This window comes from Cygnus olor, chromosome 7 (assembly GCF_009769625.2).
Source record: "Cygnus olor isolate bCygOlo1 chromosome 7, bCygOlo1.pri.v2, whole genome shotgun sequence".
NCBI lineage: Eukaryota > Metazoa > Chordata > Aves > Anseriformes > Anatidae > Cygnus > Cygnus olor.
This window is the reverse complement of record NC_049175.1, coordinates 37,804,593-37,831,653: the sequence shown is the minus strand read 5'-3', so window position 1 is coordinate 37,831,653 and position 27,061 is coordinate 37,804,593. Positions and strand designations below refer to the sequence as shown.

Genomic DNA, 27,061 nt, shown 5'->3' with positions numbered 1-27,061 from the left:
AATTTTTCTCTTGCTTTCACCATTTGCGTGTGCCATTTGAGGCCTTGTTCCATTTTCTTTTCCCTGAGGGACCTAAGTAAACATGATGGAAATATTATTTCAGTTCCTTTATAGTCATTGAGCCTTCTATTTCTGGTTTCAAGTATTTAACACATTTCTTCCAAAAGTATTTGCACGATGGGAAGCAAAATGAATGAAATCTCGTGGCCTCGCCTTTGCTAATACACATGTGTGCCCCATGCGGTGCTCTTACACCACTGTATCTTACAATACTGGGGTCCTACACGGACCTTACTTTAATCTAACCCTTGCCTCGTTCAGTCCATAAGCTCAATGGTACTCTGGGAGTAGGTCAGAGTGTGGTAGTGGCACAGACTGCTTTCGGTGGATCCTTTGCAGAATTGCTGTAGAAGCTGGAAGACTTTCAGTGCACACCGTGCCACAAAAAATGGAAAAGGGAACAGCATACGGTCAAGGAAGCTGAATGAGGTCCCGTAATTCAAAGTGCGTGACTGTGGAGGAAACACTGATGGGGAGTTCAGCACAACCAGAAAGCCAAACTAAAGGAAATGCTGCGGAAGGCATGCTAGCAAAACAAGAGTTTGAAGAGGCAATGGAACTGTATCCAGTGCGAGTGGTCGAGCAGTCCATAGCATATATAAGCTACTTTTCAAAGGTCTTGCCTGTAAATTTAAAATCGTGCTGGGACAGGAGAAATACAGGAAAGGAGTACTACAGAACAGCCCTTCCCAATGTACTGAGATACTCGTGCAACTGTGAAAGGCAATACAAGAACAGGACAGAAATTTCAATGACTGCTAAATTAACATATTTACTATACTTTACTCCTGCGGTCATCAGACCTGTCTGGCCATAGCCGTGGTATCTGTAACCATCTCTTCTACATTATGAGAAGGTATACAATGCAGTGTATTGTTGCTTGAAGCTGATTAAAATTTTTCTTGACTTACAGACATTTGCATAGTGGTTATGCCCCGAGAAAATATCTAGCGGGGAGGATAATGGTATATGCATCAACCGGAACATGCTTGTCCAGTTACTCAAGTTACAGCCCCATATAAAGATGGACTAATTTTTAGGAGTGCAAAATGGAATGAAATGACATCTTTGAATTAGGAGACAAAAAATCTCAGAACATTCTAAGCTTTCCTTATAAAGTCAAAAACAATAGAAGAAAAAACTTAAATTGAAGACTTTCCAAAATCATATCAGGTATTATATATGCTCTTAAAAATTTGGAACATGTTCACATTTCTCCCCTCTCTTCAGTGTGTGTGTGAGTGTGTGTGTAACCCTCAAAGAAGAATGATTTCAAGTATTTTCCAGCTCAGATAAGTACGTACATTTATAACCCAGGCCAAGCCTTTCAAGGTTAGGACATCAGCCAGTTGAGATTTGTTTAATTCATTTTGCAAAAAGGATCACAGGTACTCAATTTCTAGTCAGCCCTCTGGCTCACACTCATTAAGTGTTTTAAAATATATTAAGATGATATAAAGGTACTATAAAATAGTTGTTTTATCAAACTAAATTATTGCTATTAAAAGATAATTGTTTCAACAGTATGCTTGCCTGGGTATTGCATTGTAAGGGAAGGAGCAGGTACATAGAGCTCAGGTACAAGTCTTGAAGTACTAGTGATTTTATTTTATTTTTTTAAATAAGCTTGGAATTAACCTGTATTAATTTATCTTCTTTTTTAGTCACAATTTATTGATTAGGATTCTTGTTGATTTTACTTCACAGAAGAGAAAAATAAATGCTTTCATAATAGCAAGTTAGCAGATGCCATCAATACCATTACCTAGGAACAGTTCATAACTGTATCTTTTAGCACTAACCTTGTAGTTTCATCTTTTACTTTCAGCAATCCTTGTTCCATTTTTTCAGGTGTATGGTCCTTCTGTTTCTCAGGTCCCTCTTTCATGGCATAGTAACTGATGTTATCAGTACCACACGATGCAGTTTGGGGCATCTACAACAAAATAAAATGCTAACACATTATATGGAAACGTTAGCAATTTGAAATCGGTTTCATATTGAGACTCTAATGCTGTAAAGGCGGCTGTCATTTGAAATCACTGCCCGTGGTCAGTGACTTGGACACATGTTCTAACTGCCTTCTAACCTTTTCAGGCAACTCAGAGGCAACGGTAGCTTCTGAGCGGTCAGGTGCAGCTTACGGGGAGCATGATATAAAGCTGTAAAACACCAAAGGGATGATTCTATGATATATTTTTCCTACTTGTTACATAGCATGAATGTGTTTACATTTCTGTAGGAGGGTTTAATACAGAGTCCAGGACAGCAAAAGCTGAAGCTGTGAGAAGGCTTGGTTTGAATACCATCTCTTTTTATACATATCTTCTCTGTGGTAAAGGAAGTAATTGCAAAGTAGTTTTCAAAAACACAGTGAATGGGTGAAAACTGAGCTCCCACTGTCAACAAGACCCAAGCGCATAACCTGTGAGTAAATTGTTCAAAACACGGTAGATGTAAGAGTTCCAAGAAACACTCTCTCTTTGAAAGTCACACACAGATTTAAGTGTTTCCGTGTAACAGTTAACGTAAAGCTAAGGCAGGCTAGAGATAAGCCTGGTAAAACATTTCATGAGCAGGATAACACGAACCATTTTTTTTTTTACTATTACATCAGGTGGCAAAGGCAGAAAAACTTTACAGAGCAAAATTGTGGTTTTAACAAAATTTTGATAAAACCCCACTCCTTCCGGAAGGCCAGCATCCAAAGCCCTATTTTGGCTAGCTAGTGCCTGCCCTTTCATCTGTGAATACCTGTGTGATGCTGCAGTTTAAAAATAAGTGAACCTTCAAATATGGCATTGGGTTTTACTTTTTTGTTTGTTTAAAAAAAAAGTCCTTGCCCTTCCATTGAAACAGAGAGTCCAAAGTAAATCTCTGGCTGGTAATAGCTTTAGGAACAAGATGCTGACATTCAGCGGGATGATTTCAGATAAGGGCAGATTTACTGCAAACCCATCTTCTGATGAAGGCCTTTCAAATAACTTTTCTAAAAGTAAAAAAAACCAACCTATTTTTGAAGTATGTGCATTGCAATAGATAAAGGAAAAGAGCTCCTACTTTTTAGAAGTTTTATAGTTTTATGTTTTCTGTGGAAAATTGTTTCTGATCCTAAAACCACTGGCTTATTGACAGGGACGAAGTGCTTCACTACCAGGAAGTGAGAATTCCTAGATAATCATTTTGTTATTCAATCAAAAAGCCAACAGCAAACATTTTAAACATAACACATCTGTTTGCATACTTTACACTTAGATTTTGGTTAGATTACAAACAAAATCAGAAAAAAAACAATGCTGGAGTGGCCTACAGGAGTTACATAATGCCTATGCTCATGAGTTTGGCTGAAGATGGAGTCCTACAACTGAATTCTGCATCTTGAAAATCCTATGTTTTCATTGCCTTCGATTAAGTTGGAACATTCACAGATGAAATGAGAATTATTTTATATTTACTTACAAGAGTCTTATTTCCCCAAGACTGGGGGTGGAGGGGGTGTACAGAACAAATCTGTTTAAATGATAAATTCACTGCTAAATACATACTGTGGTAGATTTGAAGTATTTTATAGGCACTGCACTTTTCTTAGTGAAAAACTTAACTCCAACTGCTTACATAAAAACTGTAGTAATGTATAGATTTTCTTCTTTTACTATGACAATTACATTTTACATAGTACTGCCTGTGACTATGCTTCTGTAATTGTTTGCTGCAAAGAAGTCAGTCGACTAACAGAAGTACAATATTATGGAACAAATCAATTTCCAGAACTGTCCCTTATGAATTATCAGTTAAGGTGAAGAGAAAACATTTGCATGCCTTTTTTTTTTTTTCAACTTGCGCAAAAGCCTATTTACTTTTCGGAAAGTCAAAGTATGCAATGGCAACCACAAGCAACCATTACTCAAAACTAGAATGAGCATAAATTCAAGACAATCCCATGACTTTGGGAAAACTATTTAAATTCTATTAAGTAAGGGTAGCTGCCTTGTTCCCTTGCCATCCTCCAACAAGGAAGATTTGAAAACTAAAATTTTACATTAAATAAAGGACGTCTCTGTAATGCTCAAGGAGCATGAAACTGCTACAAAGAAGACCAGAGAACAACTATAGAAACTAAATATAAGAGCAAAGACTAATGATTGTTACTACAAAAATATGAGAACGTGTTTCACAGCTCTAATTTCAATATTTGTTAAATACTCATATAAACTGTAGGAACACTGGGGGCGTCACTATGTAAGGTGTATGTTGTGCTATAGTGCCACCTCGTGTCAGATGTATGCACACACTTACGTACCTTCAAACCCACAAACTTACATAGCATTAATGTCATTTTAAACACATCATTTGTATATCATTGTGTAAGTACCTACTTTTTTCCCTCTTTTTTTTTCCTCCCCAGAAGATTTTTTTTTCAGAATAAATTAAAGAATTATTCCCTGGTAGTGAAACATTACTCTCCCCACTTAAATAAATGTAGGAACACTGAATAGAAAACAGATAATTATTTAAAAGTATGATGCAACAATATACTTACTCCTCCTCTTGTCATTCAAAATTCAGTTCTCTTCTATGCTAAGCAAAATTTCTGTAATCCTAAAAATAATCAGTCAGGCTGGCCAAATCAAAGACCCTACATTGCCTATCGCTACATGGCAAACCTTTGTAATCTTCTATTTGATAAACTTCAATTCAAAACAACATTTATCCAAGCACTGATTCATACAGTAATGTAATTTGACTTAGTTTCAAAATACGAGTTTAAAGAAAAATAAAAAAAAAATGCTAGCAAGCTGGAAGTGCAGCAGTCCTGTTTTTACTTTTAAAATATGAAAAAAGTTTGTGTAAATTTTGAATTTTAATTTTTCTTACACTTCTAGAAAAGCTGTAATCTGTAATATAAAGATCCTTCTTTACTGTTTGAACACCAGGTATTTCTAAGTAGATATTAATAGAATTTAACATTAAACTTGAGTAAATCTATTTTAGAATGGAGGAACATAATTCATTTTAATTTAAAAGCTGCTGAAATTTCAGACAAAACTTGTATATATTTCCACATCTTCATACTGAAAAGCAGCAGTATGCCCAGAAATCATGAAAACTGAGATTAAAGATTTCCTCAAACAAGAGAAAACTATTACAGTTTTTCAAGTTCCTTAAGTGATTATCTCCAAGCGTGTTCTCTATGTTACGGCTCATTTTCATAACAGAGCACTGGAAAAATGTTGTGCATTCATTTTCAGTATTTCAACTTTCCAATGCTTATATATAAGAAATGAGAATCTAATAGCAAACTAAGGGCACAATTTAAAATAAAATCTCTAACAAAGTTTGTTACTTGGGGAAAAATCTTCTCAGGCCTTACACACACCTCAAGAAGAACCTGAAGTGAGGTCCCCTCCTTTCGCACAACAGCCTTTACAAATTCCTGCAATCCTACCAGCCTACAAATTACAGAAATCCAGCCCACTTCAAATTCGGTTTGGCAGATGCAACACCTCATATTGGAGGCTTTCAATAATTAAAAAAAAAAACCATACTTAAACATACGCCCTTCTGGTTTAACGCCTCCAAGTAGCCTGGTTACTGGAGCCACTACAGATTTTGAGTAGCAGTTTGAAGAATTGAGCAACTCCTACACCTGCACATGGGCCTGCAGCACTTCATGCAGGAGTCATAGGATACACAGATATCTGAGAAAGGGTCTGCAAAGCCACAGGCTTTAAAGTGTTGGCACTTAAAGTCCTGTCTTTCTCCTCTTAAGTTTTAAACTTAAGTATATAGGCTATAAAGAAAAATAAATCGAATTAACTGGACTGTATTTGCCAACATCCTACCTTGCTACCTCTGGTACATACCGTATCTGCATTTGTAGGTGAAAATCTAAATGTTTCTTCATTTTCTTTCATCCACTTTGCATAGCTTTGAGGAGTCCTGAAGCATTTCTTTATCGCTGAAAAAGTTAATTTACAGCAAACTTTTAAGAGGTGATCCCTAACATTAGAAACAAAATACCAGGAGCCTCTTTATGAAACATTAATTTACCACAGGAGCAGGAAAACTGCCAAGACCCACCATCACTTCCAACTTCAGTGGAGGAATATGGCATCAAAGAGCAGGACAAAGATTCAAACAAAAGCCAAGTGGAGTAAACCAAGTGAAGTAATTAAATTGCCCAGAGGACCGGTAACAAGGTAAACATTTCATCTCTGACCTATAGTTTAAACTTGGCAAGCTCAGATACTGAGTAAATTTGAGTGAACATAAAGAAAAATACAGAGTTGTACCAGAAAAAATTCTATTTGATAACAATTTGACCCATCACGTTTTTAAGTTTCATCAGTAAATATCTCATTAAAACTGTATTTACTCTGATTCTGAATGTCCACAGTGCTTCTCCGGTGATTTTTTCTATTTTAAGTTTCAGACTATTTCTCCTCATACTACCATTGTCTGGTATTAAACAATAATTCTTTTCCTTTTATTTCCACTGTCTCTCCAAAACTATTTGTCAACTATACAATACCCAATAAATTATTTTTTTAACAAACAATAACATACATTATCCTCAGTTTACGTTTACATGGAATGTAACAAAAAGTATGAATTAACTGAAAAGGATTTTCTACTCAATTCAATGGGATACCATGGAGTTCCATGGGCAAGTCTGCAAGAAATTTGATAGACACCTTTCTTGTTGCCTCAGAGCACCATATTTTGTAAATAAAAGCTCTCTCAAGTTTCCACTTGCAAGTTAAAATATTTGAAATTACTTCTTTCCTTATAAATGGTAAACTAGGCAATCTGTTAAGAAACTAAGTAATGACTTTCAAAAAACAGTGACATAATACTTGCTTTTTCCTTTGTTTAAATAAAGCTTGTTCTTCTTTTAGCTCCTGTCCTGCTGCTGATCTGCACTTTTCATCTCGCTTCGCCTGAATCGTCCTATCACAGGATGGAAGCTCAATGAATTTCTTTCTTTCTCTGGACATCCTCCTTTTAAAATGGAAAGTTTGATATTGTTAATGAGATATTGCATATTTAGTAATGGGGCTATAAATACACTCCAAAAGCAGTCTTTTTAATTTACTAGTGATCCTTTGTCAAAGCATAAGACAATCCAGGAATCACAACTAGTAGAACTTTAAGTGCAACAAATTCCCAAAGCATCCTACTTCAATGAGCTGCCTAATTAAGCACATGAGCAGTTGGTTTTATTTCAGTATAAGCATAAAAAATATGTAAATTCAAAGATGTTTAAGTAATTTACCAAATGAATTACTTCATAAAAAATACTCTAAGCTCAATGACTTGCTATGAGAATAAAAAAGCAGGCATGAAGTATGAATTCTACAAGATTTTTTCCCATACTGTTCTTATTCTGCTTTCAGAAACAACAAGCACCCTATGAGAATATTGGTGTCAAAAAACATGTAATGTATAATTATGTCTATGTAAAGCGTAGAAAACAATGAGAATTAGGGAAATGCAAGATTTCAGAGAAGTTTACATTGAGGCATATAGTAAAGACAGACTGCCACCTTCAGGTTCTTTTCATGTAAGAAAAGCTGTAGGCCCAATAATGAACGTACACACAGGGAAATCAGCAATTCTACTAAAGAAATAAATAACTGCAAATTTTCCCCCTATCCCTTCAGTGCTAGTTAAGCACGTGGCTTTAATTAAGTTACAGTCAGTATCGTATTGCTTTTCTGGGAGTGACATCACAGATGTATGGATTCAAACGTGAAAGGACAAGCAGTGACAGAGAGAAGACAGAGGAAAGTTCACAGTAAATATAAAAATCCTTTTCTGCTTGTTTGAAGTGTGAAACCTGATGAAAAAGGCCAGCACTTAAAAAAAATTGGTCTGCTCTAGTTTACCAAAAAACTAGTTTTGAGAAATATTTTTCAAGTAAAAAATGCATCTGAATACTGACAGAGAAAAATCACTGCTGTCATTAATACTGGAAACATCTGAACAAAAAAAGATTAGGAATATTTTTTACTGTCTTCACTCTCTCCTTTATACAAAAAGGTACTTCCATGTTTCAAAAAAGGATTCACCAACAAACTCCCTCAAAGAAGGCTTGTGTAATTGCATATCGTGAAATATAACAAATACAGAATTCGTCAAATGCAAATGAGTTTAATGTATTATCTTGCATTTATATTTACTTATCGCATTACATATATTAAAAATAATTAAAAAAATAAGATACCTGCAAGATTCTACAGTTCTTTGTTATTCTGTATTATCACATTCTCTCAAAGGTACAATCAACAAAATACAAATGGAAAAGGAATTAAATGGGAAAATATAAAAAAAGACAATTTTGGAGAAAATATCTACAATTATAGGAATTATGAAAAAATATATTCTATATACTTGTCATAAATACCATTTATTCAATACATATTTGACACTGAGCGTAATGCCACATAATAAAATGCTTTTGCATTTTCCACTAGAAATACAGTTTCCTATCACTTGCAAGATCCTTGTCATACACCGTTACATGAAACTCAGTCACCTGCAAAGACCAGCTGACTCTGAGTAGAGCTCTGTTCTTTCCATGGTTTTTCTGTGCTTTGGTGAAATCATGAATTGCACTTAAACTTGATCAGCAAGAAATTCTTCTCTTTCATCTTTTATAATTTCTTCTTTCAGCTTCTGAAATCTTAGCTTTTCCTCTTCATTAGGGCAATCATCCGACACATCCAAACTGGATTGCAACAGTTCACTTAAGTTAGCTTTTCAACAGGTGGTATTTCTACTGGGGTTAAAAGAGATTACTGTAATCCTAAATATCAATTATATTGTCAGATTTTTATCTAAGAAAAATATAGTGTTTAGATAGTGTCAATCTAACAGAAGTGGGATTTGTTGGTCTTTTTTTTCTTTTAATATATATTTTGTTCTCTTAGATTTTTCACAATGTTTAAAGCCATTTGTGTTCTGGAAGAACCAACGGTCTATGACATATGTGAGCAGCATAGTGGCCTCCTTCTGACCGATAATTTACAGATCTCAATACGGCAAACTCTTCAACCAGCTTTTTTTTTTTTTAATAGTCAATACCAGCATGCAGGAGCTGATTCAACAGTGCAATTATATTCAAGTGCTTAATGCTTTTGGCTTATACTTTCCACTTAACAGTTTAACAGTTTGTGTGTCCTCAACACCTTGCAGAAATCAAATTCACAGCATAGTGTTCCTATTCTTATTCCCTGAAGGTCTCTGGTTGCTTGTACTGTGTACACACAACATTACAGGAACTCTACTACTGCAGGAGCCCCCTGAATGAGGCAATTCAGGGTCTGTCCTGAAATCTGCCCAACTCAGAGAGCCTGCCACCGACTCCAGTAAGTTTTAAATATGGCCCTATCACAAATACTGTATAAATGACAGTGCCTTCTGATACAGAGTACGACATGAAAGACAAAACCCTGCTTTGCACTGAAATCTCCACTTTGACGAAATTTGGACTAGTATAATATGTGTACATATATGGATTGAATTAAGGCTGTATAATCCCAACTTCTTCCTTTCTCTACAGTTTTCTGCAGCATTTATAGTCTCTCAGTGTAGATTTGTGTATAAATAAGTACTACAGGAACCGTGCATGACTGACTTCAGAGTTGTCTGCATGATGAGGAGTTAAAGTATGCTCTATATATCAGAGGAAGCAAAAAGGCAAAGCAAACGGATACGTAACTGTGAACATACTACAAGTGCCCAGCTGCAATCTGTGAGTCAAATCAGAAGCCACTGTAACATAACCAATTTAAATAGGCAATGGAATTACAAAATCAAAGCCCATCCCAAACGGCATTTCAGGTTAAAGAAATTCAGCATTATCTCAAGCTACACCTTTGTAAGCATTAATTTTCATACGTCTTTTCACAGATCTTCCACGTTTGTACGAGCGTCCAGCCCGCAGACCCCGAGCAGTTACCAGGGTGCCCGCAGCAGCGCACCGCTCAGCAGGAGCGGCGCAGCACAGCACGGAGCTCACCCACCCCTCTGGGCAGGGCTGCACCCCGGCCTCGGCTGCCCCAGCAGTAGCTGCGATTTGATATTGCGGCTCTCCCTCGGCTGCGACGCTGAGATGCCACCAGGTGCACAAAGGTTGGCTCCATACACACGACAGGCTGGGGAGGTTCCCGAATCCTAGAGAAGGAACGTGCTGGATTCATATCCCTCCTCTTCTCGCATTTTAGAGAGAATGCATTATTCCAAGGCACATTCTGTCATCCTCTCTGCATGAAGTATGTATATACTACTTCTTACATACTGCTCCCATCCAACATGAACAGATGGGCCATGTGGGAGGAAGTAAAAAACTCTTGCATATTACAGAAGGTTCCCAAACTTCATGTGCATGCCCACAGATTCTAAATATTAAAGTCCATGGGATTATTTTCTTTAAATATACCACTACCTAAACTAACATTAAACATAGCGTGATTAAGTTATAAAGCTACCCAGACCATACTTCAGAATTTTTGTCATTATAATCTATTGTGCTTGAGTTAAGTAGAACATAATGCAATCCCACATTTTTATGCAGACAAAAAAAAAAGGCAGAAAAAGAAAAGAAGAAAAAATGCTTCAGATCTGCTATTTTGAAGAATACTAAAAATCCACAAAATCTTCAAGATTGTGTACCACTGAAGGGGAGTTAAAAAGCAAAATGACTAGAGTGTTTCAAGTATATTACTTATTTCTTTTGAAAGAAAGTATGTAATAAATGTATATGGAAACTTGGAGAAACATGTGTAAGTCCACGTTACAATGAAAACAGTACACCATTGTTGGAAACTACTCTGCTAATTGCCAAGCAAAACTCTCACTTCCCATACAAACTTCAAGGGTGATCAGCTGTCATTAATTCTTACTTGCTACTGCTGAGTAAAGAGAGAGAACTGAAAAACATACAGATTCATCTCACACAGATAAAAAGGAGACAACCTATTTTCATAGTCTACCCATCTTTAAAAAGAAAACCAAAAAAACCTCTTCTGGTTCATTACTGAACTCCTAACTCTCTGCTACCGTTAGGTATAGAGTACCTAAATATGCTTAGCCAGATGTACCTAAAGAGCACTTCCTTGTGTTTAGGGGGTTTACTTTAATTTCACACAAAAGGACTTTTTTTGTTACTATCCTATTAAAAACAAAACAAAAACAAACAAAAACCACACAACTTTAACTAACAAAAAATGCTCCAGGATGAATTAATTTCCAAATTGTAATGCGAATTCAGATCAGTAAGAATGTGTTCTCTGCTGAGCATTTTGCCACAGTTTTTAGTATTTTGCTTACCAGAAGTCCATTTGAAAGCTACGGAAAGTGCAGTTAGTTGGACTGATGTATTCCAATATATTTCAACCCTGATACAGATTGCTTAACAAAATGCTTTGATGTCCATAAAAGGCATAATTTTGAATATCCAAGACAGGATTAATTCTCATTGAAAATTAATGGTAAACATCTGATATTTTATTCTTATTCCCAAGTATTTTTCCTAGTTTGATTCTAAAGTTTTTCTGCTGCTGATGGAAATACCACCAAGTAAACACCTACATTTGGCATTAGGCCTATGTTAAAAAAAAATAATAATAATCCAAATATTAGCCTCAACTACATTAAGCACACATAAAATTAAGAGCTTTCTTCATTTCTTCATTCTAGTACCCTTTGTAAACTAATGTAGAAGATGCTGGAAAAAGTAAGTTAAACGGGTCATACACATTCCTATATTAAAATGTTAGTATTTCACCAGAAAAAAAAAAGCTCAATTAATGAAGCTTAATGAAGCTCAACTGCTTCCCTGGGTCACTAATCTCCTTCCTAGGAAAAGGACATGTGATTTTCTTTTATAATGTTTTGGAAAGGCCCACGCTGGTTCCTGTAGCATGGGCAATCCTGTTTAACACAGGACTGTTAGGGTGCTTTCTGTGAGCACCCTTTCTGCTTTTCATGAGCAAATTAAGTATTAAATTAGGACTCAACTTCTAAAATAGTAAAAGAGCAATCCTGCATCGTAAGCGGTGTGTTCAGTACACGACTGGTTTCCTTCCTAGGAGACTGCTCACCCAGTCCCCCAGCACCCACTGACAGCAGAGGATGGCTTCAGTCTCAACCTCCGGGCTATGGGCCCTGCACGCTTCCACCGCACCACTCTGCTCTGATAAATTATTCTTCAAATCTAGTCTGATACTTTCTTGAGGAAATATCTAAACCAGTGTAAAGCTAACAACATTTGTGGTCCGAGCTATTTGACTTCTCTAACGCCATCTGAATCTGCCTGCAGATTGCACAGAAAGAAGCTCTCCTGCAGGTACGAAAGCCAAGTTATTTCACAGAGGGACAAATATAGATCATACCTTGATCCCGAACTTCACTTGAGATACTGACAACTTCAAATGTAAGCAAGCAGATTTTTACACGTTAAGCATGCTAAAACAACGTGTGCTAGTATGGAAAAATGACAAACATTAAGCACTACTACCACAGAAAAAAAATTGTCTATATAGAAAAATGCATCACTTGCTCTCAAGTAATGCTAAGATGTGGTAAAATTTGAAGGTAAATAGTGGTAATTAAGAAACACTACTAGGAATTATATAAATTGAGGTCTTAAAGCAAGAAAACAACTAATCACATGAAGTTCTGAAAACGAGTGGTTCCTTGCAGTAGTACCATATGTGGAATTGAGATTAATAAAGAAATATTGTCGTCATCCTTACATATTTTGACTTCATTTTCGGTATCATGGTATTTGGAACCAAGTTTTTTAAAATGTATTTCACCGTACTGCTTAGAATTTAAGTGGTTCATTCATACTCTGAATTTACTGAGTTCCCATTAACAATAGCACATTTTGGCATCCCTAATTCCAATCTGATACCAATGGTATCCATAGTCATTAGGTTTCATTATAGGAAAGCTTAAATGTGAGAAGAGGTCTTCTGTGGGAATATGACTAATATTTCTATTATTGATGACTTCTGGAACCTATTTGATCTTAAATACTGCAAATGATGTTGCATCTTTTCCTCTCTGCTGACAGCTTTTAAATGTTACCCTCCCTAATGTAAATTCATAGCTGCAATAGTGAGGGAAAAAAAAGAAAATGTGATCTGAAGATGGAAGGCAGGCTGTACTTGTCTTTGAAGAATGTGAACTCACACACCACATGAAAATCCTGACAATGCTATCAGACTTCTGCATGTGGACAAACAATATCAAACAGTTTGTAACAATAGTTATGGTGTACACTATATGTGTTTGTACTACATTTTTTAAAAAGTAGGTCTGTGCTTCAGACTGTATGTAAATTTAACAGTTACGTCCCCGCCTTCCTTATGACACACAGGCAGGCGGAAGGAACTTCCTCCATTCATATTTCCCCTTTCCCTTCACCTCCTGCGAAGGACCTGGCCAACTGGCTATATAGAATAGGAAGAAAGCTAATTCTCAGCTCAGCCTGGAGCTAGCTGACCAGCCAGGCCTCCCTACAGCTGGCCTCTTACCCGGAGACCACAGGCAGGTGTGTTTTGGCCTTCTGCTCTTTACACATCTTATTTCCCTAGGAGTAAAAGAAATGCTATCTCCCTTATGAAATGTCATCTACCTGTACAGTTGCCCTACGTTTGCGTGCGTGGCATGCACACAAGCCATTTGTCAACTTGACGAAGCAGTCCAGCCAGCTCTGTTCATGCTTCTTCCCTGCTGACTCTAAAGAACAGCCTCTGCTGAAAGCGTTCTGTTTCTCTAATCACATCGCACATAATTAAGATATGCTCTTATTATACAAAATACAACCTCTTCTTTCTCCGCTTAATGGTTCGAGACTCAGTGTTTGCTTTTGTAGCACAACAAAGCATTTTTTTCCCTCATCCATTCTAGCTCGCAGTGTCCCTTTCAGGTGCAGAGCAGGATGACAACTCACTAGTGAAAAGCCAACACGGAAAGCATTTCCTGGTTCACGCTTTTTTCCAAGACAAAATACAGTAAATACACATACGTACGTCCCCAACATACCTGAAGTAGCTGGCTCTACAGAGGGTAGCCTGTCATTCCCAGACGCCCGAAGAAAGCAAGGATAGATTTTACTCCCTTTTCTATGACATCTTTAGGTGGAAATTCAAGGGGACAGTGTCTCAGATTCAAGGCTGTCAACGAAGTTAAGCTTCCTGTACAAACAACGTAATTTAGCAAACAGTTTGAAGGATGGATGAGTTTTCGGATTATGTCTAGCAGTTGAGTTAGAGTGAATTACTGGCATTCACTGCATTTATAATGATTTTATGATAATTACCATTATCACATATGCAGGTACTATAGACTGCCTTAAATCATTTATTTGCCTACTCAAACGTTTTTAGCCTGGTCTTTCTAGAACTACAAGTAATTATTCTTTTTTATATATCTAGTATTGCCAATACTGTAATACTTAAGATTACCTATATAATTCACAATGGGCTATGTTTTTATTTAAAAAAACAAACAAACAAAAACTCAGTTTACTCAAGAAAATTAAGACAAACTAGACTGAATTACATCAAAATGTTTGCTTTCTCCTTCGAAGTAACTCTTAGCTGTCATACCTCCTATCGAGAACTTCTACCGTCACTCAGTACGGCAATGCATCTGTGAGCTGAACCAGAAATACAGCATGCATCTGGCATGTATTCTGCCCTTGATGACTGCAGATATTTTGTACTTTGGTTTCTAAGATGTTTCACATGACCTTACATAAAACAGATCGTCATTCTTGTTGTGATTATTTGTAGCTTTTTCTTTTACTTTTTTTGTCCATATATTCTCCAGTGCTAAGCATCTTTGCGATCTTTTTTCATTGTTCATTTTAAACTGTTTCATTTCTCTCTAGCAAATAGTTCTCCCCGTCTGAGATTAGCCTAGACAAAATGAACCGTCTCACAACAGCTTAGCTAACCAGTACAATCCCTCAGCTCCTGTTCTTGTGCTTTGTCAAATGCATGGAATTTGTGGTGTTGATAGATCAACGTTTTTAGCCAGTATTAACTTTTCTATATAAAAGGAAATGTATGAAAGATTTCAAGTTTTCCTTTTTTTCTAATGTAACGTTCTGACTTCCTAATTCTGAAATCTGTGGGTTTACATTGCTTTTCCTCTCCAGTCTTGCCATTAGCTGTTCTTGCCCAAGGAAACAAAGGGCACCTCTCAACCACCTCTCAACAGCAAAGAAACATGACAAATCTTCAGCCTCCCGAGGGCTAGTGAGCTCAGGCATCTTGCAGGCCTGCTGCACTCTCCTACTTTTCTCACAAGCAAAGTATGTGCTATGAGTTACTCCTATATCCCTTATAAAAGGGCATCCGCCTATATACTTATCCTATGATTCTTAGGAAAGGCACAGCATACAAGACATATATATATATATATATATATATAATTCTATATATAGACTTATTTACATAGCATAAAGTTATACATGGAAGGAGGTAATGACTGATAGGGTCTTCTTTCTTTTCATATTCTGCTTACTGTCTGGTCAAATAGGAACAGAGGCACAGTTTCAGAAATCAGATTTATCATCTTCCCCAAAAAGTTATGCTTCATAAAAGCAAGACAAAATTAGCAAATTTGCCTTCCCAATAACTACACATTTGCAGAATTATATAATGCTTTCAGTCAGGTTAAAAAAAAAAAGCCTAAACTTCCTGATCCAGGCAAAAATACAAGAGCTCACATCTTAAATCTTTCAAAAAATATGTACAAAGTCTCTAAAAGAAAGGTGGAATATTTTGTCCTGACATTTATTGTAGATAGACATGCAGCTTATATTAGGTATTTAGGAAGTGCAGCGTTGAGAACAGACAACCCAGTCAATCAGGGTATGTATTTTTCATATCGTATTGCAGTGTGACTACAGTCACATTAAATCCCCACTCACAGCTTGACCTTCCAGCCTAATCTGTTTCACTTCCTGCAGGCTGACTCCATGCCTATCTGCTTTACTCGTTACAGTATAAAACGGTGTATTTGCTCTTTTAAAATATTTTTGTAAAATCTTGCAGAAATACCAAATACATTACTAATAGCTATGCTATTAGATTTTAAATTACCAGTAATTAAAGCTGAAAGGAATGTTACAAAACAAGTTTTACAATGTGATTAACAGCTCCATTTGACAGTAGTTCTCTAGAAATGTCAGCTACAGCAATATTGACAAAGTGCACTTAAAAAGAAAAAAAAACAGCATGAAAGTAATGGAAGGAAACAAGCAGCTGAAGTAGGTACCAGGGCTCTCCCAGAAGCTGGTGAACACGGAATTTTTTCTGAGCATCACGATGGGGAGATCTGCTGGATCCTCCTGGGTCCGGTCCCTTGGAAGACTTGAGATCCATGCACAAAGGGATTCTCCACCTCAGGGAGATCGTACCTACAACCTGCTATATGCAAGCCTATGGCAGCTACGCAGTATTTAATGCAACAACCTGTTACTCCCACGGAAAGCAGATTTGTTTCCATTTCACTGAACTGCCCAACAAACACCTGACACTTTCCAACTCCATTCTGCTTCTTTCATCATTAGTCTTTTTGTGACCAGCCACAGGGTCAGAGCTGGCAGGTAACTTATCAGTAGCAGAGGAAAAGTTGAGTTTTGTCATACCAACATCAAAATTACTTACTGAGTCGAAGGAAATTCAACTCACTTCTCAAAAACATTTAAAATTTATGTTTTCCCTGCCACAGACCCTATTTAGAACTAGAGATCACACATTTTAATCAGAACTGTTGTTTTGAAGCCTGCTAAAGTTGGACTCAAACTGAGAGCCAGTGAAAGCCAGAGCTGCCTGAACAGTTATTTCGAAATGGCACAAACTAAAACTAAGGTGAGTTAGAGAAACTGCACTCAGACGGGTTAGATGGAAACATGACTGCACGCGCACCACATGCTGGCTGCCACACAGACCTTATTCTGCTGTAACTCAAGGGAAGAGTACTGGGTCAGCCTGCCAGCATCTCACAGGAGGAGGAAAGTTCTAGGGAAGGTTTGGAGAGGAATTACTTGGTGCTACAGATCAATGGAAATACCCCTGGCAGACAAACAGGCCAAGAAGAAAAAGGCATAAAGGATGAATTACTTGACTACAAAATAAGAACACATCAGAAGAGCAGTGCTGTGTACATAATTACGTTAGATAGCAAAAAAAATGCATAAAACTGAAGATCCGTGTTTATTGCAGAGACTAAATATGTTGTTTTGCAATTACTGCTGTCGGTTTGGGAAGAAATAGGTCCAGAGAACTCGTGTATGAGCACATCTTTGTCACATAAGCAAGCATTCCCAACACTCCAGTTGTACTGATTGTTTTCAGTGAGGTATTGATGGTGAGCAATGCGGAAGTTTAGAGGCTTAGCAAATCGACTGTATTCTACCATTCTAAAAACAAGCTTTCTAAGAGAGCTATAATTACCGAAATGCCTTTTCATACAGTCATGATTCACAAATTAGAAAATTACTTCAAACAGTTATAAAATATAATGCAGAAGTGGAAGAGTTACATTATCAGCAAGAATAAATGGCTTTGAAGATGCAGAATGTAAAGAACTATTTGGGAATACAATTAGATTTAAAATAGTTTAGTATGAAGAAACTGAATCTATTTTTAAACAAATTATCAAAATGAATCATACACATGACTTCAGTATTGGAAAAGTGAAGTCTATTTTATCTTGCTGAAAACCACTCATGGTTGAACATGACTTGATTGTAGTGGGAGAGCTACACAGGACATGCAGCTACAAGTCACACTGCATGATGTGGCAGTGTGCACTGACAATGTGCATAACGGGGAGGATGGCAAATCAGCACTCTACCTTTCAGCATCCTTTTCCAAACTGTTCACTTAAATTTTAGCCTGCACCACTTGCTGAGATTCTTCATTATTTAGAAGCATTCCTAAATTACTCTAAAGAACACTTAGATGCAGTAATACTACCTAGCTCCTGTACAACGCTTTTACTTTTTAAGCCTCCTAAAATAAGTATCACTGTACCCATTTTGCAGCAGGGGAAACTGAGGCACAGGCAGTCTGGTGACTTTTCCTGAGTTCAGTAGCCTACCTGAATTTTCCGGAGCACCACTGGCAGTACTGAAAAAAGAAGGCATGTACACCAAGTTTCAGCCACTCCACAACACTTCCTGACTAGCACATAGCACACTGAAGTTTAAGATCACCTCTGGAAACAAGTTGGCTGACAATGAATTTTTCATCTCTGGTAACTAAATTCAGAACTCGTAGTAATCCTACACAGATCAGGTGAATCCGTATAAATGCTCTAGGAACAGCCCCAGGTAAGAAACAAAGCTGCTCTGTTACCACTCAGACTTCTGCTCCCTTTCCAAAGCTTTTTTTTTTTTTAATTAAAAGCTACCTGTTCTAAGAAGAATAAAAAAAAAATCAATAAATGAAGGTAAACACTGAAGGTAATTCATTCCAGATGTAGTTGAGAAATATACACAAGAGATGAAGACTTAACAGCTGGGAGGGTTATCCTGTATCATCCTCCAAACTCATCCCAGTTTACATTACAAACTTTTTGTTTGGCATTTATGATACAAGCACCAGAAAACTGATGTTCTTACTAAAAAAAGAGAAGACGACAGCCCTGGAATGGACACTGCAGGATGGTAACTAAGTTAGTGCTGAAGCTGTCAGCATTAGCTCCTACTCTGTTTCTTGATATAGGTGGTTAGGATGGCAAGTGTACAGACAAGAGAGCAATAGGGAAGGGTAGGAGGAAGAGTGGGCTGGGAATTAGCTCATGAAACACGATTTTGTAAGAAAAAGCTGTCTTGTCAAAACATGAGTGTTTTGTAAAAATACACCAGGTTTTGACAACTACTCACTATGTCACAGGCACAATTCCCAGGTTTTCCTCCCAGCTGGACTGCTTACTGATCTCCTGATGTCCCCGTCACTGTGGAGAAGAAGCCTGCTACGCCAGCCGCCCAGGACACGCAGGGGACACGGAAGTTCTGACAAGCACAGCTCCACCGCAGGGAAATAAGACGACTTTAGTAACCTGGATTAAGCCAAATCTTTAAATTACATCCACCCTCCTTTAGCTAAGGTTCAAACCACTGTGCCTGTGCCAGTCCCAGTCTCACGCAGTCCACTACATAAAGAGTCAAGACTGAAGCAGCTCAGCTGCTATGGAGCTGGAGAAGGCATAGTTCTGCACATCACATACGTATCTGTGTCTAAACACTACACAGTAGGTGGCAATGCCACGGACATACAGCCTTTGCCAAGGGAACTGACGGATCATGCAAAGCAAGGCATATGGCAGGGCAGCATCACCCCAGCACAACATTCCTGCCAGCTGCATCCAAGATCCTTGCGACTCAGAAATACTGACGTGGATGTGGGCAAGCGATTAAGCAAACGATGCTGAAGTTGTGCTATCGGAACTGGCAGAGCAGACCGGCATGGCTTGGGCCACTCCTGCGCAGTCAGGGTGTCACTGCACTGCTCGCTGATGAGCACACACACAGCTTTGGAAGGCCTGGCTGCAGCCAGCCTCTAGAAATGCCTCCAGCCATCTGTCATCACTTCACTGCTGCCCAACAAACCCTTCCCTGAAAAAACCTGCAGTGCTCTTTTCCAATTGCTGTGGCTCAAACAAAGACCTCAAACGCAGCAGGAATGCTGGCATCCTTTTTGGTACCTCTCAGCCACTCAGCTGGTGAGAACGGGAGAGATGCACATACCCTGCACGTGGCAGGAGTTCCCCTCACCTCAATACCCACCTGGGAAATCTGTAATAATCCAAGTGTTACAGTGGCACAGTCCTGATCTAGGATCTGTCCGGCAAACAGTATCACGAGTCGAGTTTTACTGCAGAAGACAGGATCGTGTTGCTCGGAGAACAGCATGCCTCCAGCACAGCGGCCGTGAAGGCATTGAGCACAGGGCAGGGCGTCGGGCCTGCCCCAGGAGGGTGAGCCAGCCCCACAGCTCATGGGCTGCCGTCCTGAAGAAACCAGGGCCCCAGGGACCACGGCTGCAGCCGTGCAGACTGAACAGAAGCAGACCCTGGGGCAGGAAGCCTGGCAAAGGGATCTGTTTTCCTCAGAAACAGAACGGCCACATTCCCTTGTCATTATTTCCCAGGAAGAAATGCAATCAGTGCTAGTGCGTGCTGCCCCGGTGTAACTGCTACACGGAAAGCCAAAGCATCAGCATAGCACATCTTAGCAAAGGTACAGGGCTCGAACCCAGAACAGCTGCAAGGAAGTGGTGTCTTCTGCTGCACCTGGTTGTTTTCTTAATGCATTGCCCAAAGAGCAGGAAGGGAACATACTTTCATAGCATTTAATGCGAATAACAAAGCTTTGTTAAAATTACAGAAAGGGTACCAGTGCTTGGGAATATTATTGGGCCCCAGAATACGACTGTGTCACTAAACAGCTGGGGACAGGTCCCCGATGTGTCAGTCTGTGCCAGCCGTGTCTCTCCCCGTCACTGCCTGCATGTGGCCCAGGAGCACTAAAGCTGCAGACCTCCTCCCAGGGGGTGCTGCATACTGGCACCCTGTTTGGGGCAGTGTGGTTAGGTAGGAACAGGTCACTTCGTGCCAGCTGGCCCCAGCAGGTGGGGACAGATCTGGAACATTCTGATTGCTAGCAGGGATGTCACCTCAGACAGGTAGGATACCTCGTGCAGAGAGTACCGGGAAGTCAACACGAATGTGACGGAGCCCAGTGAAGCACAGGAGCCAAGATGGCCTATCTTAAACAGCTGTAAGGATGTATGTGACAGCGAGCAGCGCTCAGCTCAGCCCTGGCACATGGCAGTCTAACATCAGCTCTGTAAGCAGAAGGAAGTTGGGCCTAATTGTGTGGCCAGCTTGAGGTCACGCCCTTTGTTTGGTGACAAGCCTGGAACCAAGACGCAGCTTTGGAGGTTAGCCTTTGAAGTACTACAGCAAAGTCTTAAAGCTCAGACAACTTCAAATAGAGCTGAGGAAAACCAAACCAACAACAAAGAGTCAGGAGTTCTGCTGTGAGGACCGACAGTCCCAGGGGTCCTGGGCTCTGCGCCCTGCAGGGGCAGGACGAGGAATAGGGACCCCTCCTCAGAAGTCTCTCTACTCTCAGCTCCAGCTCGCAAAGGGCAGCCTCAGGCCAACCCAGGAACCTGCACAACCTGCTCAGGAACATTTGATTTGGAAATACTTGTGACTCCCAAGTAGTAACTGCTAATGCAAGAAGAGTTATAATGCTAAAGATGTCTTTAAAGTTTGAAACTGTAAAAAGCTGCTGTAGAAGTTCTCAGCTCCAATTGCATTTAGAAATGTCTTACTGTGAGAACACCCCAAGATTTCTGAGAGTTCTGAAATGTTTTTTTTGCTTCAGCTTTATTCAGAGAAACAACATTAAACATATTTGACCAAAATCCTAGACATTTGATTAAATTTTTTCCCTCTCAGTGAGGAGAATCATTATATGTGCTCTAACACAACTAATTCCCTCCCCACCCCCATGTTTGTAACGTCATTCTTTAGATACATATCAAAGTATTCTAAAGTATAACTACAGAATTGAGCATCTATGACATAAGTGAGTACTTACCAAGCTCTGCGGGCAGCTCTTTTATAGGATTCTTTTCTAAAAGCAGAGTTTTCAATTGCCTTTGCAATAAGAGAAAATAGTTGCGATGGTAAAAGCAAAGTTCATTTAATTAAGTAGAAACATGAGAATATTTTTCCTCCTTCCTGCTTGTTTTGTATTACAGAAGGGAACCCAGGAGGCAAATCCATGCCCCTCCATTGCTGAAAAATGACATACCCCCAAAGCTTTCTGGTATGGCAATTGGGGGTTTGCATTTATGCCCATGAATTACTATATACTCCTTCAGTATTTAGTATTTGATCTTTCTTTGCAAAGCTTATCACTTTAAACTCTGATACTGACTGTTCCAATTATAAACTCATCATTTTCAGTTGTTTATAATTTTGCTGAGCTGCAACTGTTTGCTTTGTTGAGTACATTCCTCAGGCTACATTTGAGCTAAAACTGTTCAGTCGTTTTTGATAGTCATATTTCTTTCTAATATCCCTTTTTTTCTATTTAATTTCATAAACTATTTTTAAAAGCTCCAGTGTTCTTATTCTTGGAAGCAGCCTAGAAGTTTGGCATGGGGTCAGGCATTCATCTCACATACAAACATTTATGGCGTTTATGTCACACATGACATTTTGGCAGTCTGCTAACATTTAGACAAACCCTAAGCTTCTGAAAAACTATCAGTTTGCCTGTGCTTGGAAAACAACTGATATTGTTTAGCAAGTAAAGTGTCCAGAATTGCTGTATGCACTGCTGTATGGAGCATCTCTGATGTGAACTTCTGAGCTAGCGAGTGTTGAGGATACGGTGGACATTTTGTCCAAAAACAGGGAGGTTGTCTCTTTTTCCCCTTGTAGCATACAGGTACTGACATCAAGGCAGCTATGAAATGGAGACTACTAGAAAAAAGCAGTAAGAATTTCCTAATTTTGACTGCTTCATTTTGCCATTTTAATAAGATTCTTTTCAGTAGCTTTTAAGTTTAATATCCAGCAGCATATCAGATCAAGTGATATTCTATGGACAAAGCACTGTCCACATGCCATACACAAAGCATCATCCTACTAGTAAAGTTAATGTGTTTTATTTACCAGCATTGCAATTTGACTTATTTACTGTTAAAATTCAACAAAAACAAGAAGAAAGCTTGGTAGTTTGTCATAATATTTCTTTACCTCTAGTAAAGAGAAAACTAAACAAACATTTTGGCAGCTGCTCAACACTGGATTAACATTTGTGGCAATATTTTAAGACATTTCAATTCAGTCAGAAAAATGCAAGCACCATGTTCATGTTCGTATTTTTAAAGCAAAATATCCAATTCAGCTTAAAACAAACGTCAAAGCAGCAAAGGACTCCCCACTTCAAACCCCAAATTCCTTAATAATTTAGGCATTGCTGTATATCAGGTAAAATGCACCTTTACACTCCAGCAAGTAATAACGATGAAATTAAGTTATTACTTGAATTCCTCAATATGATATTTAGTGAATGTTTCTGATAAGCGTTTTCTAAATCTGAGCTGTTGTTCAAAGTCTGTGGAAAAATACAAACAAGTATATCACATGGTGGGACAAATGGCTGGCATGGTATTTTCTAGGAAGACACGCAGTGAATACCTTAGTCTCACAGGGTTTCAACCAGTTGTACAATGATGACCATACAATTCACAAGCTATAACATCACTCCCATCCATTTTAAGAACAATTTATGAAAGCTATTTAAAAGATGAAGACATTAGACCCGACATTTTTCAGCTATTTTTAGAAGCATAGCCTTCATTTACTGTATTTCTCTAATCAGAAGTTGAATATATAATCTTTCACAAACAACTGACCTTAAAACACCCTTAAGCATCTTATTTCAACGTCACACGTTTAATTCTGGAAAATTCCATTGCATATACCATTCAAGGGTTGTCTTCTTTTCCTTACTACTCTTCACAGAAAAGTTTGTTTTAGAACCAGAAGTGCACGCATTCCTGCGTCAGTTTCTTCTCCTTTCAGCACACATCATTCCCTTGTTCCCAATAATTACTATATATTGTGTTTGTGGTCTTCAACTGAGAAGTTAGGATTGTCCAAGCACATTGAAAAACTGGCGAGAAATTAGTTTTGGTGACCTCAGCAACATGAGAGCAAGTGCACTTTTCAGGGTCACAGCAACATTGTGGACACCCTTCTTTGCACACCCCAGATAAATCAGTGACAGCTAATTAATCCTTCCAACAGTTAAATACCATTTCAGATGACTATCAGAAACAGATTAATGGATAACATTCTTTGACTAAACTGTCCCTCATTAACAGTTACAAGAGACGTGATGTTTTGTATCTGTGGGTCCATATGGTTCACCTCACATGTGGCACTAACATTAGTCAGCTACAGTCAGTAAGCTTTACTCTGTTTTATGAGAAAAATACTAACAGGAGGTACATTTCTGAAGTTAAGTGTTTAGAAATTCACTCACGTAATATTAATTGGACCTCTCACTTCATCTGTGTTTTAGTAAACAAAAATAAGTTTACATAGCGTTCTGCGCTGAGGTTAATGCCAAACAAAAGCATGTAAAAGTTGGACTGTTACAATGAAATTGCAGTAGGGCAAATAGAAGAAAAATACATTTTTTATTAAATTGCCTGTATGACCAATGGTCTTACCTGTGGTAACCAATTCCAGGGGGAAGAGCTGTAATCTTGTTAAACCGGAGATCCAGCCAAACAAGATGTGGCAGCTTTTGAAATAAATCCTCAGGAATCATCGATATGGCATTTCCCTCCAGATGAAAGTGCTAATAGAGAAAAAATATAAACATGCGTTAAATCCAGAAATAGAGGAACTGTTCCTTGGCACGCAGTGTTGAACATGGAAACTGTAAACTGCCCTACACTTTTACAAAAAGAACAGTTAAAGGAGATTAAGGGATACACAGTTCTAAGTTACACACATGACTTAAGGACCTTAAAGACAAAACAAAACACGTATTAAAGATCATATCTAAGAGTCTGTAGTTTTCCCGTTCATCTGACAAAGCAACAACCCTTAACTGCCTTGTGCTACATTCAAGCCAAAGGTATTAAAACACAACAACATACACACCTTTATATCAGGCAGTTCACATATTTCCTCGTTAAGATGCTTAATATTTTTTCTACTAACATCAAGGGTACTTGAGGACGATGACACACACTCTTCAACAGCCTTCCTGATCTCTTCTGATGAATTAGAACCAGATGAGTTTCCCTGTTTGAGATACTCATCTCCAAAGTTATCACCACTGCCATTAAGCCCTTTGTAATAGCTGTCATCCATTTGTCTGCAAGCCAGAAACACGGGCTCAGTAATTCAGATCGATCAACCGAAAGCAGGTCATGATCTGTGAAAAACCACACAGTATTTTGGAAACAGAACGTCTACAAAGCAAGCTTCTCGTTTATGTTATTTTCTGACTGTCCCCAGCGTTATGAAATGCATTGTGATACAGAAGGCGCGTTGTGTGTGTGTGTATGCATACATACGTATAACTTTATAACGTACATATGTTGTAACGGGTACATACGTACATCCACCAGAGCCCACCCGCCCGGGGTGGCGCCGAGCCGCTCGCCCCCCGCCTCCCACAGCCGGACCCCCCCCGCGGCCTGCGCCCTGCCCGGCTGTGCCACGCTGCGGCGCAGACAGCACGAGAACGCCTTCGTTTAAAATCGCGGTAACTTCTGGTGGTTTCAGCGGGTGCTACAGCGGCAGCCGCGCTCTCCCGAAGCCCTCTAGCCGCGGACCCCGCGTTCCCGAGGCCCCGCGGACTGCAGCCGCGGCCGCGCACCCGGAGCCCGGCAGCGAGGCCCGGCCAGGCCCCCGGCCCCCCCCGGCCGCCTCCTCACCGCCGGCCGGGCCCGCGCGTCCCCGGCAACGGCCCCGCGGCCCGCCCCGGGCGGCAGGGCTGCTCGTGCGGAGCCCGGCCTGGGCCTGCTCTGCGGGGAGCCCGACGCCCGGTACCTCTCTAGAGGTCTTCACTCGCCTAAACCTACGCGCAGGAATGACAGGAGGTGGGATGGCAACGTTACCAAGCCACCGCCAGCTGTCATCACCAAAAATATAAACCGTTTTCACTGATGGAGATTATTTTTACTTGGTGACAAACTCCTCGGGGAGGAAGACTGCCGGTATCCCCGTGGAAATGACCGGGAGCTGCCGCAGTGCCTCCTGTCCAAGCAGCCAAATTCAGTCAGTGCTTTGGGCATCTGCTCTGCTCACTCAGCACCACCGGAGTCCTCTCCAGGTATCTCGGGGGGCTTCCCTCAGAGGCCCTTTCCTCGCAGCAACATTTTACTTGTAGAGTAACGCTGACACGATTTTGTTACAGGCCAAACAGCAAGTGCCTAGGGCTTTGCAGTCAGTAGGAAACCACATCTCTCTAACCATAGAAACCTTCAGGTAGCAAAAGAGCGTCAACAATAACATTTTGAGGCGAGTGTGTAAGTTTCTTCTTAGGTCCTACACAGTGTCTTGAAACAAATACAGCCGGAGGCTGAAATAGCTCAAGCATTAATATAATGCAAAGCTTCAATTCTGCTAAAAAAAGTTTAGAAGCGTTCTTTCTTACCTGCACTCGCTTGAACAATCAATCCCATTGCTCAGGAACTTCTGACTTCCAAAGACTACATTTAAAACTTCCATTTTGTAGGAAATATCAGAAATCTGAAGGAATAGTCTGGTAGGTCACTGCAAAACAACATACTCCTATTTTCATGGGAACAGTTTGCTTAAATTCATAACTAAGCAGGCCTTAATCTCCACATCTGTTTTGTTGCAGGGCCCAAGCCTCTGAAAAACATAGTAGTACCTGCGCTGAAGACGACAAGGCACGTATTCCTCAGCTTGAATTCATCTCCACCTTGAAAATACAGATTCTACTAATTGCGTTATTACTGCTGACTTCAAGAAAAAAAAAAGGTATGATTGGCAATTTCATTATGCTGTTCCTGGAATAGATGTTCTTCGGGACTACTTAGGTGATTAAATCCTAATTATGAGCAATATTTGTAAACCAGAGGGCAAAACTTACGAACATTAAAATGGAACCAATGGCAAAGCTGTACTAAAAGAAGTATTGAATTGCATTTATTTATGTAAAACCCAAAATATATTAGGATATTTTTAAGATTACATAAGAAAATACATTTGGATTAAAACTAACGACATTAATTTAAGCAGTGTTGTTTTTTTCAGCTGAACATTGACATCAAAACTTCTTTAGAATCCTTTAGCACAACAGTAATCGGCAAATGTTTTTGTGAGCATTTCAGGGAAACAAAGTGAATCTAGAAAGCTACTCAACTTAGCTGAATCATGTTAGAACAGG

The 27,061-nt window shown here is 39.2% G+C and overlaps 1 protein-coding gene across 11 annotated transcripts; it reads right to left on the bottom strand.

The window, feature by feature from the left end:
- Positions 1-6,927: 6,927 nt before the first annotated feature.
- LRRC27 (leucine rich repeat containing 27) lies at positions 6,928-26,648 on the bottom strand. 11 transcript variants are annotated; one of them, XR_005821625.1, is made up of 8 exons: positions 26,543-26,645; positions 26,303-26,421; positions 24,799-25,015; positions 24,360-24,490; positions 21,707-21,765; positions 14,119-14,270; positions 8,600-8,842; positions 6,928-7,011 (listed from the first exon to the last, which is right to left on the bottom strand). XR_005821625.1 is itself a non-coding variant. In XM_040564159.1 (7 exons), the coding sequence occupies exons 2-6, from the start codon at positions 26,374-26,376 to the stop codon at positions 14,134-14,136; spliced, it is 618 nt and encodes a 205-aa protein (XP_040420093.1). In that variant the 5' UTR covers positions 26,377-26,421; positions 26,543-26,646; the 3' UTR covers positions 6,928-7,062; positions 14,119-14,133. The 11 variants fall into 11 exon arrangements, 4 of the variants coding, with proteins under 4 accessions (XP_040420093.1, XP_040420091.1, XP_040420094.1 ...); XR_005821626.1 differs by having other exon boundaries at positions 6,928-7,062; positions 8,600-8,839; positions 26,543-26,644; XR_005821624.1 differs by having other exon boundaries at positions 8,600-8,839; positions 26,543-26,644.
- Between the last annotated feature and the right edge of the window lie 413 nt (positions 26,649-27,061).